General features: G+C 37.6%; 1 protein-coding gene across 2 annotated transcripts in view; it reads left to right on the forward strand.

The window, feature by feature from the left end:
* The window catches only part of LOC127456325 (dmX-like protein 2), a 115,084-nt gene that overhangs the window by 62,269 nt on the left and 35,176 nt on the right, over positions 1-17,639 (forward strand). For both annotated transcript variants that reach the window (XM_051724764.1, XM_051724765.1), the window contains exons 19-27: positions 1,580-1,690; positions 1,776-1,945; positions 5,829-5,926; positions 6,080-6,245; positions 7,602-7,866; positions 11,948-12,714; positions 14,339-14,629; positions 16,777-16,968; positions 17,244-17,320. In XM_051724764.1, the coding sequence (XP_051580724.1) occupies positions 1,580-1,690; positions 1,776-1,945; positions 5,829-5,926; positions 6,080-6,245; positions 7,602-7,866; positions 11,948-12,714; positions 14,339-14,629; positions 16,777-16,968; positions 17,244-17,320 (2,137 nt within the window). The remainder of the gene's footprint in view (positions 1-1,579; positions 1,691-1,775; positions 1,946-5,828; positions 5,927-6,079; positions 6,246-7,601; positions 7,867-11,947; positions 12,715-14,338; positions 14,630-16,776; positions 16,969-17,243; positions 17,321-17,639) is intronic.

Consider the following 17,639-nt stretch of genomic DNA (forward strand, 5'->3'; position numbering starts at 1 on the left):
CTTCCACTCAACTTTCTGTTAACATGCTTGGATACAGCACTCTGTGAACAGCCAGCTTCTTTGGCAATTAATGTTTGTGGCTTACCCTCCTTGTGAAGAGTGTCAATGATTGTCTTCTGGACAACTGTCAGATCAGCAGTCTTCCCCATGATTGTGTAGCCTAGTGAACCAAACTGAGAGACCATTTTGAAGGCTCAGCAAACCTTTGCAGGTGTTTTGAGTTGATTAGCTGATTGGCATGTCACCATATTCTAATTTTTTGAGATAGTGAATTGGTGGGTTTTTGTTAAATGTGAGCCAAAATCATCACAATTAAAAGAACCAAAGACTTAAACTACTTCAGTCTGTGTGCATTGAATTTATTTAATACATGAGTTTCACAATTTGAGTTGAATTACTGAAATAAATGAACTTTTCCACGACATTCTAATTTATTGAGATGCACCTGTACTGTGGCAACTCAAAAACAAACACAAAGACAATGTTAAGCTTCATTTAACGAACCAAATAGCTTTCAACTGTGTTTGATATAATATCAAGTATCTGGACAAACTGACAGCTAGAATGCTAAGGATCTGCAAAGCTGTCATTGTCGTTGAGGATTTTTTGATGAGAACTCTTTGAAGTGGTTTAAGAAGTTCTGAAATTTTTTTTTTTCAAATTGTAATAGTAATTTTTCATGTTATTAATGTCCTGACTATACTTTGTGATCAGTTGAATGAAACTTTGGTCAATAAAAGTACCAATTTCTTTCCATAAGAGCAAAATCTGTGCATTATTCCAAACTTTTGGCCGTCAGTGTAATAAGACTACAATTTGTTTTTTTTATCACACTATAAATAGGTTTTATAAACTATCAGCCATTTAAGCGTCCTTTTCCACCACCTTAGTTATCGGTATCAACAAAATCCACTATTGGTCAACCTCTACTCTTGTGTCACCTACTTTTTGGCGATCTCCTGAGAGTCCCTACAATAAAAACCGCTTCATACAGAGACTCACTCAAGATCTAAAAATGCAAACATGTTTCTATAAGGGTTAGGTTTTGAGGTTGGTTTAGGGTTGGGGTATTTAAAAAAAAATACATGTGTGTGTGTTCCGCAGGTGCGGAACACACACACATGTATTTTTTTTAAATTGTAATAGTAATTTTTCATGTTATTAATGTCCTGACTATACTTTGTGATCAGTTGAATGAAACTTTGGTCAATAAAAGTACCAATTTCTTTCCATAAGAGCAAAATCTGTGCATTATTCCAAACTTTTGGCCGTCAGTGTAATAAGACTACAATTTGTTTTTTTTATCACACTATAAATAGGTTTTATAAACTATCAGCCATTTAAGCGTCCTTTTCCACCACCTTAGTTATCGGTATCAACAAAATCCACTATTGGTCAACCTCTACTCTTGTGTCACCTACTTTTTGGCGATCTCCTGAGAGTCCCTACAATAAAAACCGCTTCATACAGAGACTCACTCAAGATCTAAAAATGCAAACATGTTTCTATAAGGGTTAGGTTTTGAGGTTGGTTTAGGGTTGGGGTATTTAAAAAAAATACATGTGTGTGTGTTCCGCAGGTGGAGAGGCTCTAGACGAGTGTGGTCTGCGTTATTTGTTAGCCATGAGGTTGCACACCTGTCTGCTGACCTCATTGCCCCCTCTCTATAGGATACAGCTTCTGCATCAAGGTAACATACACATACTGAAATCTCAAACTAGTTTGCACATTCACTGTTGTCATAGTCTCACCTGGTTGTGTTTGTCAATGTCCAGGTGTGTCCACGTGTCACTTTGCATGGGCGTTTCACTCTGAAGCCGAGGAGGAGATGCTGAACATGATTCCAGCCATGCAGAGAGGAGATCCACAGTGGTCTGAGCTCAGAGCAGTGGGAGTCGGCTGGTGGATCAGAAACATTAACACCCTCAGACGCATGGTGGAGAAGGTGAGACAACTTCGCATTCAAGACCACATGAAATCAAAATTAGAGTTAGTCCAAGTCTGTTAGCTTTGAGGTCATACATATGCCATCGTACTCCTAAAAGCTGGCAAAAACCGTTTTAGCAGATATACCCATTTAAAATGTACAGCCTTTCTCTTCTGGGGAAATGGACCAAAAATATTGATGACTCATCTCTCAGGAGCATATAGAAGTTTTTGTCCAATCAAATGAATGAGATAATATATGCCACCTGCCACCAACTAGCAACAGCAAATTGCACTCATTAAGCCATTTTGTGGGATCTTTTAACATTAAAAGGGCAAGTTCCTAAATCAGTTCCTACATTTCTCATGGAACATTTTTATCTATTAACATTCTACTTAACTTTTATTAACTTTTTTCACATTTTAATCCACCAGTTAGACCCCTAACTGTAGTTAAACAAACCCCTGAATTGTTTACACATTGTTAAGTCACTCTGTTGCTACATCCACAATAATCTGGATACATTTGAAAATCCCATTTTCGTTTTTCAAAATACTCACTTTGCATGCATGCATGCAAAAAACAAAAAACGTAAGAAATGCGTCATTTCCATGTTCGGTCTGAAACGCAATTGTCCTCGTGTTCGAAGTATAGATCTCTGTGGAACAATAATAGCTGTTTCCCAATCTGTAGGTGTTTTCAAACCGGGATGGGCATTTTTCAACTATTCAATGAATGTAGAAAATCTCAATGTAGTAATCTGTAGGGGTTTTCAAACCTTTCTCAACTATCCAATGAATGTAGGAAATATCAATGTAGTTATCTGTAGGCGTTTCCAAACCAGGATGAATGTTTCTCAACTATCCAGTGAAAGTAGGAAATCTCCTATGTAGTAATCAGTGGCCGTTTCCAAACCAGGATGGGCGTTTCTCAATTATCCAATGAAAGTAGGAAATCTCAGTGTAGTAATCAGTGGGCATTTCTAGACCAGGATGGGCTTTTCTCAACTGTCCAATGAAAGTATGAAAGTAGGGAATTTCCATGTTGTAATCTGTGGGGGTTTCCAAACCAGGAAGAGTGTTTGTCAACCATCCAATGAAAGTAGAAAATCTCAATGTAGTTATCTGTAGGCGTTTCCAAACCAGGATGAATGTTTCTCAACTATCCAGTGAAAGTAGGAAATCTCCTATGTAGTAATCAGTGGCCGTTTCCAAACCAGGATGGGCGTTTCTCAATTATCCAATGAAAGTAGGAAATCTCAGTGTAGTAATCAGTGGGCATTTCTAGACCAGGATGGGCTTTTCTCAACTGTCCAATGAAAGTATGAAAGTAGGGAATTTCCATGTTGTAATCTGTGGGGGTTTCCAAACCAGGAAGAGTGTTTGTCAACCATCCAATGAAAGTAGAAAATCTCAATGTAGTTATCTGTAGGCGTTTCCAAACCAGGATGAACGTTTCTCAACTATCCAATGAAAGTAGGAAATCTCAATGTAGTAATCAGTGGGCATTTCCAAACCAGGATGGGCGTTTCTCAATTATCCAATGAAAGTAGGAAATCTCAGTGTAGTAATCAGTGGGCATTTCTAGACCAGGATGGGCTTTTCTCAACTGTCCAATGAAAGTATGAAAGTAGGGAATTTCCATGTTGTAATCTGTGGGGGTTTCCAAACCAGGAAGAGTGTTTGTCAACCATCCAATGAAAGTAGAAAATCTCAATGTAGTTATCTGTAGGCGTTTCCAAACCAGGATGAATGTTTCTCAACTATCCAGTGAAAGTAGGAAATCTCCTATGTAGTAATCAGTGGCCGTTTCCAAACCAGGATGGGCGTTTCTCAATTATCCAATGAAAGTAGGAAATCTCAGTGTAGTAATCAGTGGGCATTTCTAGACCAGGATGGGCTTTTCTCAACTGTCCAATGAAAGTATGAAAGTAGGGAATTTCCATGTTGTAATCTGTGGGGGTTTCCAAACCAGGAAGAGTGTTTGTCAACCATCCAATGAAAGTAGAAAATCTCAATGTAGTTATCTGTAGGCGTTTCCAAACCAGGATGAACGTTTCTCAACTATCCAATGAAAGTAGGAAATCTCAATGTAGTAATCAGTGGGCATTTCCAAACCAGGATGGGTATTTCTCAACTATCCAATGAAAGTAGGAAATCTCAGTGTAGTAATCAGTGGGCGTTTCCAAACCAGGATGGGTGTTTCTTAACTATCCAATGAAAGTAGGGAATTTCAACGTAGTAATCAATGGGCATTTCCAAACCAGGATGGGTGTTTCTCAACTATCCAATGAAAGTAGGGTATTTCAATGTAGTAATCAGTGGGCGTTTCCAAACCAGGATGGGTGTTTCTCAACTATCCAATGAAAGTAGGGAATGTCAATGTAGTAATCAGTGGGCGTTTCCTAACCAGGATGGGCATTTCTCAACCATCCAATGAAAGTAGGAAATCTCAGTGTAGTAATCAGTGGGCTTTTTCAAACCAGGATGAGCATTTATCAGCTATCCAGTGAAAGTAGGGAATTATGTAAAATCATGTAAAGCGGTTGAAAAATGCCCATCCTAGTTTGAAATGCCCACTGATTGGGAAACGCCCATTTTTGTCCTGCAGAGACACAAGTTTCGAAGTGTTCCACTGCCGAACAGCAATTCCGAGTGCACTTCCCGTCGCCTTTGATGGAATGCAATGTGAAGGTTGTACAAAGTAATATTTATCTTTAACAATGCTATCAAAGTGAATATCGGGCACAACAATGCTGCTGCAACATGAGCCGCCATCTTGTTGTTTTGGGTTGAATGGATCACATGACTGCGTCACATGACAACAAATATGTCATCGTTTTCGCACATACCCCGATCAGCCACAACATTAAAACCACCTGCCTAATATTGTGTAGGACCCCCTTGTGCCGCCAAAACAGCGCCAACCCGCATCTCAGAATAGCATTCTGAGATGATATTCTTCTCACCACAATTGTTCAGAGTGGTTATCTGAGTTACTGTAGACTTTGTCAGTTTGAACCAGTCTGGTCATTCTCTGCTGACCTCTCTCATCAACAAGGCATTTCCATCCACAGAACTGCCGATCACTGGATGTTTTTTTTTTTTTTTTTTTGGCACCATTCAGAGTAAATTCTAGAGATGTTAAAATCCCAGGAGATCAGCAGTTACAGAAATACTCAAACCAGCCCATCTGGTTTGAGCACGGCACGAGGGGGACCTACACATTATTAGGCTGGTGGTTTTAATGTTCTGGCTGATCTGTGTATCCGTTTTCCCTGTCCACACTACAATGCGAAGACGACGTTTTCAAATTTATCTACTTGGGAGAGCATTTTCGAAAAGCTCAGTTTTCGCTGGACAAAAATGCTGTCTCAATGTGGACAGAAGGCCAAAACATAGCGAAATGAATGCATTTTCAAACAAAAGCATATTAGTTTAGCTGTGGCCTGTGCCGTTTCACATCAAGCATTAAATAAAAACAACCATTTTTTAATTGAAGGTCAATATAATTTGTTTCATTAAGTTCAATTCAATTCAGCTTAGTTCAGTTCAAATTCAATTCATATTAGTTTCAGTTCAATTTCAATTCAGTTTCATATCAATTTCAGTTTTGTGGAAAGTTGAAAATTCTAAAACAAAGAACAGTTATGCTGTAAAATGACTAAGACACACACACATACAAAAAAGATAATATACCTGAATCTGAAATTCATGTACATTTTTTTTTTTTTTTTTTTTCTTTATTCAACTTGTCACTCAAATTATTATGCCTAAAATAAAATTTGTGTTGTGGAATGTTGTATTAAATTAGAAAAGAATGCTTTTAGAACCTTTTAGACCCCACTGTATACAATTAAATTAAAAATCAAAATAAATTTCTCCCTGTATTTGTGCATTAGGTGGCTAAAGCAGCGTTTCAGAGGAAAAATGATCCACTGGATGCAGCTCTGTTCTATCTGGCTATGAAGAAGAAGGCTGTGCTCTGGGGTCTCTTCAGGTACACTTTAAACACACTCAGTCTCCATCAAGCTATTTATAAATGCCCTGATGTACTTATACTGTCTAGTATTCCCATATGGATGGTGTTATTTTAGGCATTTCTGAAGGCTGAAGTATATGCATGTTTAAGTATGTATTGATCTGTGTGTAGGTCTCAACACGATGAGAAAATGACCCAGTTTTTCAGTCATAACTTCAGTGAGGACCGCTGGAGGAAGGCAGCTTTAAAGAATGCTTTCTCTCTCCTCGGAAAACAGCGCTTTGAGCAATCCGCCGCATTCTTCCTGCTCGCCGGATCCCTGAAAGATGCCATCGAGGTCTGAATCATGCCATTTTAACCACGTTGAAAACCATTCCATGAAGAATATAGATAAAAAGTCTAGTGCTTTTAGTTTGGTTGTCGAGTGTGATGTCAGAGTTTGTGTCTGTCTATAAATAGTGGATTGTGATATAACAGCCCTGAGTGCTTAAGTTTAGTCTAAATATCACAGAGGAACTCCACTGATGTGCAGATGACAGATTTAGTTTACCTTGGGCCTGATGTCTGACAGCACTCAGTCAAAACACATTGATAACAGCAGAACCCATATGTACATGACACCCTATGAGACGTGTGGAGGTATATTAGGAATATGGATGAACACCACCACTGCAAAAACAGTATAAATTAGATACAAAAATCGCATACTTTATACTGTAGAAAAATAATATTGGCAAATCAGATGAGCTCCCACAGCTGAGTCTGATTCCTCTCCAGGTTTTTTTTTTCTCCATTAACTAACATCTTATGGAGTTTCTTCCCTTAACACAGGCTTGCTCACTGGGGGCTTAAAGACATTAAAGGGATAGTTCACGCAAACATTAAAATTCTCTAATCATTTACTTATCATCTTGCCATCCCAGATGTGTATGACTTTCTTTCTTCTGCAGAACACAAATTAAGATTTTTAGATTTGTGTATCTCGGCTCTGTAGATCCATACAATGCAAGTCCAAAACTTTGAAGCTCAAAAAATCTAATTACTATAAATATTCACTTTCAAACAGCCCTCCTATTCGCCTTCAGGAGAGGACCGAGTTCTTCTGTTTTTTGGCGATACGCATTCTTCGTGCATATCGCCACCTACTGGGCATGGAGGAGAAAAAAAAAGGGAGGGATAAAGGATAAATAAATTGAAAACAGCTCATTAGGTGGCGACATGCACAGAGAATGTGAATTGCCAAAAAAACAGAAGAAGAAGAACTCTTGTGAATGCCCATAGGAGGGCTGTTTGAAAGTGGAGATTTATAGTAAAAAAAAGAAAAAAGGACTTAAATATTGACCTGTTTTCATCCGGACCTTTTATATAGCTTCTAAAGATATAGATTTGACCACTGGACTCTTGGATTACTTCTATGCTGCCCTTAAGTGCTTTTTGGAGCTTCAAAGTTTTGGACTCATAGCTGAGATATTCTTCTAAAAATCTTTGTTTGTGTTCAGAAGAAGAAAGAAAGTCATAAACATCGCATGAGGGTGAGTAAAGGATGAGAGAATTTTCATTTTTGGGTGAACTATCCCTTTAAGGCATGATTTTCTGTAAAGCTGTTTTCAAATGATGTGTTTTGTGAGAAGCACTATACAAATAAAAAGACAACTTGTTTTCTCTCTGTCTGTGTCCTCTTTCTTTTTGGTAGGTTTGTCTGGAGAAGATGGAGGACATTCAGCTTGCGATGATCGTGGCTCGTCTGTATGAGGCCGATTACGAGAGCTCCTCCACCTGCAAGGCGATCCTGCACGAGAAGGTTCTCGGCTGCAACAGTGATGGAAGCGGCTTCTCCTGTACTAAACTGCACCCTGACCCGTTCCTGAGGAGTATTGCATACTGGATCATGAAGGACTACACCAGAGCCCTGGACACACTGCTGGAGCAGATTCACAAAGAGGATGACCAGAACCCTGGTAAGAGTCACTCACTCACTGTTTTACCATGGTAAAGGGTTTTAAGTCATGACGTGAAGCAGTGCCTCAAGTATGCCTAAAATGACAGCAACTGCAATATAATAAGACACCAATAAATACTTACATTTATAATGTACTAATTATCACAACAACATATCTTTCTTGTAATATGGTTCATTAGACTAATTGTAGGCTGGCTTATGGTTTTCAAGCAAAGTAACGATTAAGGATGGGTCGGAATGGTTGACTAGTCATCCATCAGCTAGTTGATTAGTAAGGTGTGGTGCCTTGATGGCTTTTGCAGTGGTAGAATTGAATTTAAATTCAATTTAAACTTCTCTAAGAGGGTATAAGCATGGCTATACCTGATATCTAATAACTAAAACTAGTCGACCTTCAGCACGCTAAAACCCTCTACAAAAAGTAGCTTTTAAATTCAGGGCTTAACAGTACAGATTTATTTCTGCTGTCCCAATCGGGTCAGTAGTTCACATTTATACTGGCCCTGCCAATATTTTGACTGGCCCACAAAAAATTATTATAAAATGGTTATTATTTTTATTTTTAGCAACATAAATTTAGATGTGCCAGAAATAAAAATAGTTATATTTTCCTTAAAACATTAAGTTTTCTTTACAAAATTCACCACTTTATACAGTATTAGGTGTCTTTAACTACTATGTGCTTAAGCATTTGATACAATGTACTTATTATGTACATACATGTTGTTGCATTGTACTTACATTTAAATTGACCGCATTTAGTTACATCTGTAATTACTAGGGCTTAACACGTTAATTACACATTCATATTTTACACTTTCAGTTAGTTAATTGTTTTAACCAACATCAGTCCTGATCATAACTACCAAATATTCATTCATTTCCAGGATTTTAACCCTTTAAATGCCAGTTTGTTTACATAATGTATACATACTGTTTTTTACACACACACACACACATTTCTCAATACACACATCCAAAACACACTCTGACTTCCATACCAACACACCCACACAATTTTAGCTGCATCATTTATTAAATTGGCCTGCAGTGCTCTATAATACAGCAAACAGAAAATAGGAAAAAAGCATGTATTTGCTCCATAGGCTTAACATGAGAAAAATGCGCCATCTGGTGGAAAATATAAAAAATGTTAATTTTGAAGCCAGGGCTCTGGAATGAAAGCATAATATCACAGAATTCATGATTTTATGCTTTAATGGCACTGGGATCAAATATTGCAGTTTCAATGGAGACATTTTTGTCCTGAAGGTCCTGAGTGTAACTGTTTTGTGTACACAGTGTATTATTATAGATGTATTATAGGAAGGTTGAAATATCAAAATTCCCCCAAAAATACACACCTTTGGCAAAATTTATGCCGTTGGCATTAACACAGCCAAAATGATTGAAAAAACAAAAATGAAAAAGACAAAAATGTCTCAAAGGTCTCACAAGGGTTAATTATATAAAATATTAATGCATTAAAAACATTAACACGTTATTTCATGTCCCCCAGAACGTAATAAGGAATATTCCTTCAATCGAAGCATTGAGTACCACCTGTTTTCTCCAGGGGGCAGTAAGAGAAACTCACGGTATTGGAAATGTGCAGCTTATACAGACAGAGAACAAACCACACTTACTGAGAGCAGACTACACAAGATGAGAACACGTTCTTGTGTACAAACACAGCTTGATGGAGCACAAATTCGAACGCAGGGATCTCAAGACGTGTTTTTCTAAGTTTCACAGCGACCTAAAACCGGTATGTTTATGACGCAGCGCAGCCAAGACCTTTCAAAAGCGTGTGTCTGACGCAGGTGTACATTGATGCTTCCTTAGACAAGCCTTTATAATAAATCTCAGACTGATTGATGAATTCAGTTGCAAAATGGATTGCTGTGAACTGTAGGCCAATGATTGGCTTATGTTCAGTAATATGCAAATAAACAATATATTGCATTCTAAAGCCATTTTTGTATTGTCCTTTAATGCTTCACTTGTGTGCTAAAATAATGTAATGCATTTTAATTATCTGTATTGTTATTTTTTATAATATATATATGTGTGTGTGTGTGTGTGTGTGTATTATTTAATCATTATATATTGAATTATTTATAATTATTTAATCATTATATATTTAATTATTGTTATTTGAGGGGCTTTCTCAGCAAATATTTATGTATGCGATTAATTTGATTAATTAATTGGTGTACCATGTAATTAATTTGATTAAACATTTTTTATCTATTGACAGCCCTAGTATTTACATTGTTAACCTTATCCCCAACCCTTACCCTAAACCCTAACACAACCCCTACTCCTAAACCTACCCGTACCTCAACCTCAGTAGCAGCAAATACGAATCGTTTTAGAATTTTGCTGAACAATATGTAGTTACACAATAATTTCATTGTATTCTATGTATTTTAATGTTAGTACATAGTAGTGAAAGACACCAAATATAAAGTACAACTACAACTAAATTAAATTAACTTACTTTATAAGTTTGGTAAGCAGGAATAGCTGAAAATTATGCAGCTGCAATGTAGCTCTTTGAAAGCTCTGGATTCTTAAACATACTTTTACTGTAAAACAATGAGATGTGGTGAATTATAATTTTCGACCCATTGCTTTCAAGACTATCAAAAACCATTTTCACAAATTCAACAAATCTTTATAAGCCTAGCCATCTAGATAACTTTCCCTTGGTGACATATTTAAATCGCTAGAACAATGTTCAATACATCACAGAAAAACAAATGTTACACAAGACATAACAACATGTACATGACAAGGATTGCACAGCTACTCATTTTTAATAGTCGAGGAAAGTACTACAGAAAAGTAGCCGAGAACTTGGTTACTCGGCTGGTCAATGTTTATCTTATGTAAAAGGTTGCGTTAAAGGAATATTCCAAGCTCAATCGACAGTATTCGTGGCATAATGTTGATTTCCACAAAAATTTATTTTGACTTGTCCCTCCTTTTCTTTAAAAAAGCAAAAAAACAAGGTACCAGTGAGGCACTTACAATGGAAGTGAATGTTGCCAATTTGTAAACGTTAAAATACTCACTGTTTTAAAAGTATAGCCACAAGACATAAAGGATATGCATGTTAACATGATTTTAGTGTGATAAAATCACTTACTAACTTTTTCTGTGTAAAGTTATATCCAATGTTAGAACTTGCTGCCATGACGACGTAATGCCATAAATCCTAAAATGACTGTAAAAATGACAATTTAAACAACTTTACAGCTCAAATAATACACAAGTGCTATTAAGTGCTTTTATAAAATTATAAGCTTCACATTTCTGCCTTTAAACCCTAACTCTAAAATTGGTCCTGTTCACTTCCATTCAGAGGCGCTAAAACTATCGCCATGTAAAGGGGGGCGCCAGCGGCTCACTAAAGGTGGTGCAACCCCTCCAACATCACCCCACCCCACTTGACAGATACATGGGACACAAAACTTAGTTTTGCATACCCGCTCGGAAATGTGTAGTTGCGCCTCTGCTTCCATTGTAAGTGCCTCCCTGTAACCTCGATTTTTGCTTTTTTTAAAGAAAAGGAAAGATGAGTAAAAGTTATATTTTGAGGTAATCAACATTATGCCTTGGATTTTACCTGGAATACTCCTTTAACGTTAATGTTTCCATTATTTTCCACTTTTTAAAAACATTGATGGATAATTCCAAATGATGTCCATCATTTTGCAGATTCTCATTTTAACCATCGATATTTGCATATATTTGAAAATGCACTTGCACACAAATACACAGGATGCAGTTTGTAGACTGAGGAATTTTCCTCCTGCTTTTACCATATGGGACAAGTGCAACTGAAATAATGTGAAAAAGAAATCCCTAGTACATTATCAACAAATGTATTACGTAGTGACAATGCAGCATTGGCCCAATAGGGCTCGTGACGCTTCCATTAACTGGCCCAAAACTGCCTCACACAACCAGCCATCCTTATTGTTAAGCCCTGAAATTAGGTTTTGTGTAATTGCTTTTGTGGATGACTTGAGTCACTTAATTTTTAACAGGACTGTTTCCCTGTCTTTCAGATGTGCTGGTTAAATCCTGTAACCCTGTCGTCTTCAGTTTCTATAACTACTTGCGCGCACATCCTCTGATCATTCGCCGGCACTTCGCCAAGCCCGATGCTTCTCTGCCTGCGGTCGGTCTAACATCAGAACGCAACAGCGCTGACGAAATCAACCTGATTGAGCGGAAACTCTTCTTCACCACTGCTAATGCTCACTTCAAGGTGGGCTGCCCACTCCTGGCTCTCGAAGTCTTATCCAAGATCCCAAAGGTCACTAAGAAAGTGTTATCTCTGAGTAAGGGCTCGTCCGTAGCTAACGTCAGTGCCACAAATCCGCAGGAGAATGGAGGTAAGGTTGGAGATCTAGACTGGGGCGCTCCTGCTGCCCCGAGTCAGGCCTGGGGAGCGGACTCTTTTGCCGGGCTGGACTGGAGTCAGCCAATGGTTAAAATGGAGAATGAAAGTCTACAGCTGGACTGGGGTGATGATAAAGAGGACGATGAGGATGAGGAGGGTGGGCTCACAATGAAGAAACCAGAGGCTGGGGATGAGGAGGCCAAAAAGCTGTCTAAAGGGTTGGCCCTGCAGCATGAGGACTCAGCGGGCAAATCGGAGGTGGATGTGATCGCGGAACAGCTCAAGTTCAGAGCCTGTTTGAAGATCCTGATGACGGAGCTGCGGACGCTGGCGACGGGATACGAGGTGGATGGTGGGAAACTGAGATTTCAGCTCTACAACTGGCTGGAGAAGGAGATTGAGGCAATGCACCTAATCTGCAACTATAAGGTTGGTGCTCAGTGTCTCACTGTTAGCTTTGATAAACTAAACACTACATTCCTTTTCAGAGAGGAGCTTCTTCATGCCATCCAATGTCAGAAGCACATTATGGGGCAAAATTTGCCCCCTGGATTTGAGTTTCGGGGCCATTGTTTTACCTTTTATGAGTTTTTTTTTTTTTTCTCATCCTTTTATGTCAAATACTTCAATTTAATCAATTAATTAATACAAATTCTCAAGACTGAGAATGTATTACCTCTTACCCTTAAAATTAAATCAACATACATTTTTTGTGGGGGCCTGGGTAGCTCAATGAGTATTAACGCTGACTACCACCCCTGGAGTCATGTTCGAATCCAGAGTGTTCTGAGTGACTTCAGCCAGGTCTGCTAAACAACCAAATTGGCCCGGTTGCTAGGGAGGGTAGAGTCACATGGGGTAACCTCCTCATGGTCGCGATTAGTGGTTCTCGCTCTCAATGGGGCGAATGGTAAGTTGTGCATGGATCGCGGAGAGTAGCATGAGCCTCCACATGCTGTAAGTCTCCGCTGTGTCATGCACAGTGAGCCACGTGATAAGATGCGCAGATTGACGGTCTCAGAAGTGGAGGCAACTGAGACTTGTCCTCCGCCACCCGGATTGAGGTGAGTAACCACGCCACCACGAGGACCTACTAAGTAGTGGGAACTGGGCATGCCAAATTGGGAGAAAAGGAATACAACATTTTTCTTTTTTAAATCAACATCAGTTTTATATGATAATATTTATTACTTGGACTGGAATATAATATTTATATCTATTTCAGATGTTACAAATAAAAACAGAAGAATTAATTGTAGGGGGATTTTTTTGTTATTGTTATTGTGTTATTGATCTCTTACATTGTTGGGCAAAATAGCTTAAAAAAATCTCGATATTTTTCAGGCCTTTGTATTTGGTCTTAAATGACCTTTTTACGTTCTTTTTTTTTCAATTAATAAAAGTTTTATATTTTAATATTTTTACTACATGTAGAAATATCAAAATGCTTAAAGCAAGAAATGAAACAAATAGAATAAAATGCTTTTCACACTGTTTCAGTATAGAACACAAGGAATTTGTATTCTATAGTGAACATTATCATTTATACGCCACAAATATAACAATAGATAAATATACAATAATAGACATTCAACATTAATAATATTTTAATATTATTAATATTAATATTTTTTACTAAATCATTTTGAAATGTAAATTGCCACATGAAGACTTTTGTGAACATTTTATATATATATATATATATATATATATTTTTTATGATGATGATGATGATGCAAACAAATTATTTAATCAGAGTTTTGAACCAGTTCATTGAGAAATACAGTTTGAAATAAATTACATTCCTGGAGTTTAAATCGGAGATTCTTTTATAAAACATTTATCTTTAAACGGCCATACTCGCGAGTCATGAGGCTTGGAGAAGACATAAAACCTGTTTAATGGTGTGATTTTTAGGAAATGGTCAATAACAAATAAAAAGGGCAATAAAATCATTGTGATATTTACATGTTGGTTAATTTCGCCAGCAAAACAGTATTGAATATGTTGTAAATATCTGATAAATTGCTACGTTTTTAATCTGTTGTGTTAGGTTGAGGGAAAGACAGCTGTAGGTCAGCTGGAGAAATGGGGTGGAGATGGATCTCTGGACCTGGAGGACTCTCTGATCCGAGGTGATGCAGGTATGTATGAACGACACCAGATGGAGCGTCGGCGTCTGCAGGCCAAACAGCTGCATGCGGAGCGGAGGAAAGCCTGGCTGAGGAAGAACCAGGCCTTGCTCAGAGTCTTCCTCAGTTACTGCAGTCTTCATGGGGCCAAGGGTGGAGGAGTGACCTCCGTCAGGATGGAGCTATTGTTCCTGCTACAGGAATCACAGCAGGTCTGTGTGTGTGTGATTGAAAGAGAGAGAGTATGCACATTTATTTTAAAAGCTGAAGTGTGTTACTACTTCTGTGTTAAAATACTTTCTCCTATCCCATCTTAATATGCAGAAACAATTGTAAGTAAGCCGTTTGTAGGTTCATTTTCTCAAAATCTTGAACCTCGTGTGACCCAGCGTACACATGCATAGACAATATATTTTGACTTTGCTATTCGCAAAGCATAATTTAAATTCACCAACTGACCTCAAGATTTCATGTGATCAAACAACATAGCGCTGACCACAGCGGAGTTTCTCTTTGGGAGAAATGCCAACAAAATTGCATCTGGTAAGACACCTAATTAAGTTTTTACATTGAAACCTGTTTGAGTCAAAAGATTAGTGTCTCTAGTTTCATCCGATATGCCATTTTTTTACGTTTTAGTGATGGCAAAACGCCATGCTGCTAAACACAATGTACACTAATGTGTACTTTAGTACTTTTTCCTTAGAAACCTTATATTCACTGTGCATTCTCACACTGAGAATAAATGGGTTCATCCAAAAGCTGAAAAATGTTGCTTTCAGAGGCTTCATATGGAGTTAGGATGAAAATCAGGTGCATTTCAAACTGTTCTGAGACCAGTGCAGACAGACGGCACACCGGAGGTTAAGTCATTCACTAAATAAGGAGCAAGGGAGCATCCTATAGCTTACTGTGCATCTAAGTGCATTCACTCCTAAAATCTGATCAAAAGTTCAGTTTCAGGATGCAGATGATGTTTGGACCACTCAACATGATTGGCAGACATGGAACAATGATAATCAGTACATAGATTCAGAATTTTATAATGTATAATTTTATTTTAACATGGTTGGCAGTGATTGGATGATGCTGGTCATTACTTTGAATCAGAATTAATTATGCTAATTTCTGATGTAATGTCAGCAGTGCCTCAAAAATATGAATAAACAACACTCCTGGAATCATAATAAACAATTTGATTTGAAAAAATCTGACTTTTTATAGCTTGGTATTATTTAACATTTCCACATCTTAATCCCACTGTCCACATATGAGGATATCACATTTTTTTATTTTTTTAAGAAAACTATTTTCTCTAGAAAATTGTGCATGTTTATATGGTGCTACTAGTTACTAATTAAAAAGGGAAATGGAAAATGCACATTGCAGTCACACTCGGGTCTCAGGAGGTTAAACACTGTGTCACTATAAAAATCCCTCTGTTTGTTTTAAGCGACCCATCCAGCACAACACAACAATGTTGACTCAATGACCAATGGCATGAGATGGGGGTGGGACTATTTATTTGTTTGATCGTATGCAAAAAAAGAAAAAAGAAACAATGTTCATTTTTGCTATTCCTTTCAGTGGTGCAGAAATTACACACTTCAGCTTTTATTTAAATTATTAAAAATAGGCCATCTTTGAAATCAACGCTGCATTGAATATTTTCATTTGTTTTCAGGGAATATATCTTGCAAAAAAGTTTATTTTGTCTTACTGCACTGGCAGATAAGATTTTTTAAGTATAAACAAGTGAAAAAAATCCGCCAGCACAGTAAGACAAAATACACTTGAATTTATCATAAGATGTTTTCTCTGAAAACAAGTCCAAATGTCTTTTGAATTTTCAACTGAATTTATTTTGTTTTAATGATTTTTAGATATTTTTACTGGGAAACAAGACAAAAATCATCTTTAAGAATATGGATTTTTGCAGATACATTATTTTAGGGTTCCTACAGTCATGGAAAATCTAGAAAGTCATGAAAATTGATTTCTCATGAAGTCATTTCTATAGTGAAGATGTATTTTTTTGGTTTGCCTCTGCTCTAAAAATATACATGTTTATTTGTGAATAAGGGCAGACATCCTCTTGGAGTACTTTGTCACTTATTGAATAGTTTCTGTAAAAATACTATCCTGACACACCCAACTTCCATTGACTCACAATAGACAAGAGCAAATGTTTGTCAGACAGTAGACGGCAACAGTTGCCAATGCATTTTTATTCAGTAATGTTGTAATGGCCATGGTTTAAGCAGCTGATCTATTGAATGTGATAGTTTTTTGCAAGTAACTGAAAGATGTCAGTTTTTAGTGTGTTGGGTTTTGATTGGATGTGTGTGTGTTGCATCAGGAAATGACAGTGAAGCAGCTTCAGTCGCCCCTCCCCCTTCCCACCACTCTGCCCCTGCTGTCGGCCAGCATCGCCCCCACAAAGACCTTCATCGCCAACCCTGTAATGCACCTTAACAACCACATACATGACATCCTCTACACCATCGTCCAGATGGAGGCTCCGCCACATCCAGACATACTGGATGACCGGGTGAGGGGCACACACACACTTATAACTGAGAGGAAGAGAAAAAGTTTAATTTATAAAATGTACAAAATTTTGTTAGACTTTACGAAAAACAAGACTTAATATCTCATGTCATTTTTGCTTCTCATGTAAATGTATCTTGTTTTATGGATGTTTAGATGGTTAATTGAAAACAAGACAAAAATATTGATGAAGTGAATAATATGCTGTGCGTGGAAGAAATGAATGGCAAAATAATACTAGGAGTGCATTTGTGTCTTATTCTGCATGTGTTTCAGGTAAACGCTCTACACACTCTCGCTGCATCTCTGTCAGCTTGTATCTACCAGGCACTGTGTGACAGCCACAGTTACAGGTACTCACACACAGACACACACTGCTACATACAGACACAATGTCACCTTAATGACATTGTGTCTATAAAAATTACAATTCTGCCATCATTTACATGTTCTTCCAAACCCATCTTACTTCCATGGAACACAAAAGGAGAATTTTTTAAGAATATCCTAGCCACTCATTTCCATATAATGGAAAAGAATGGTGACGGGGTCTGTCACTCTCCAAAATAAAAATATTATAAAAGTAGTCCATACAACTCATGCTCTATATTCTAAGTCTTCTGAAATCATACTATAAATTATTGCATGTCTCGTGAATATAACGTATAAGAT

This window comes from Myxocyprinus asiaticus, chromosome 18 (assembly GCF_019703515.2).
Source record: "Myxocyprinus asiaticus isolate MX2 ecotype Aquarium Trade chromosome 18, UBuf_Myxa_2, whole genome shotgun sequence".
In the NCBI taxonomy this organism is placed as follows: Eukaryota; Metazoa; Chordata; class Actinopteri; order Cypriniformes; family Catostomidae; genus Myxocyprinus; species Myxocyprinus asiaticus.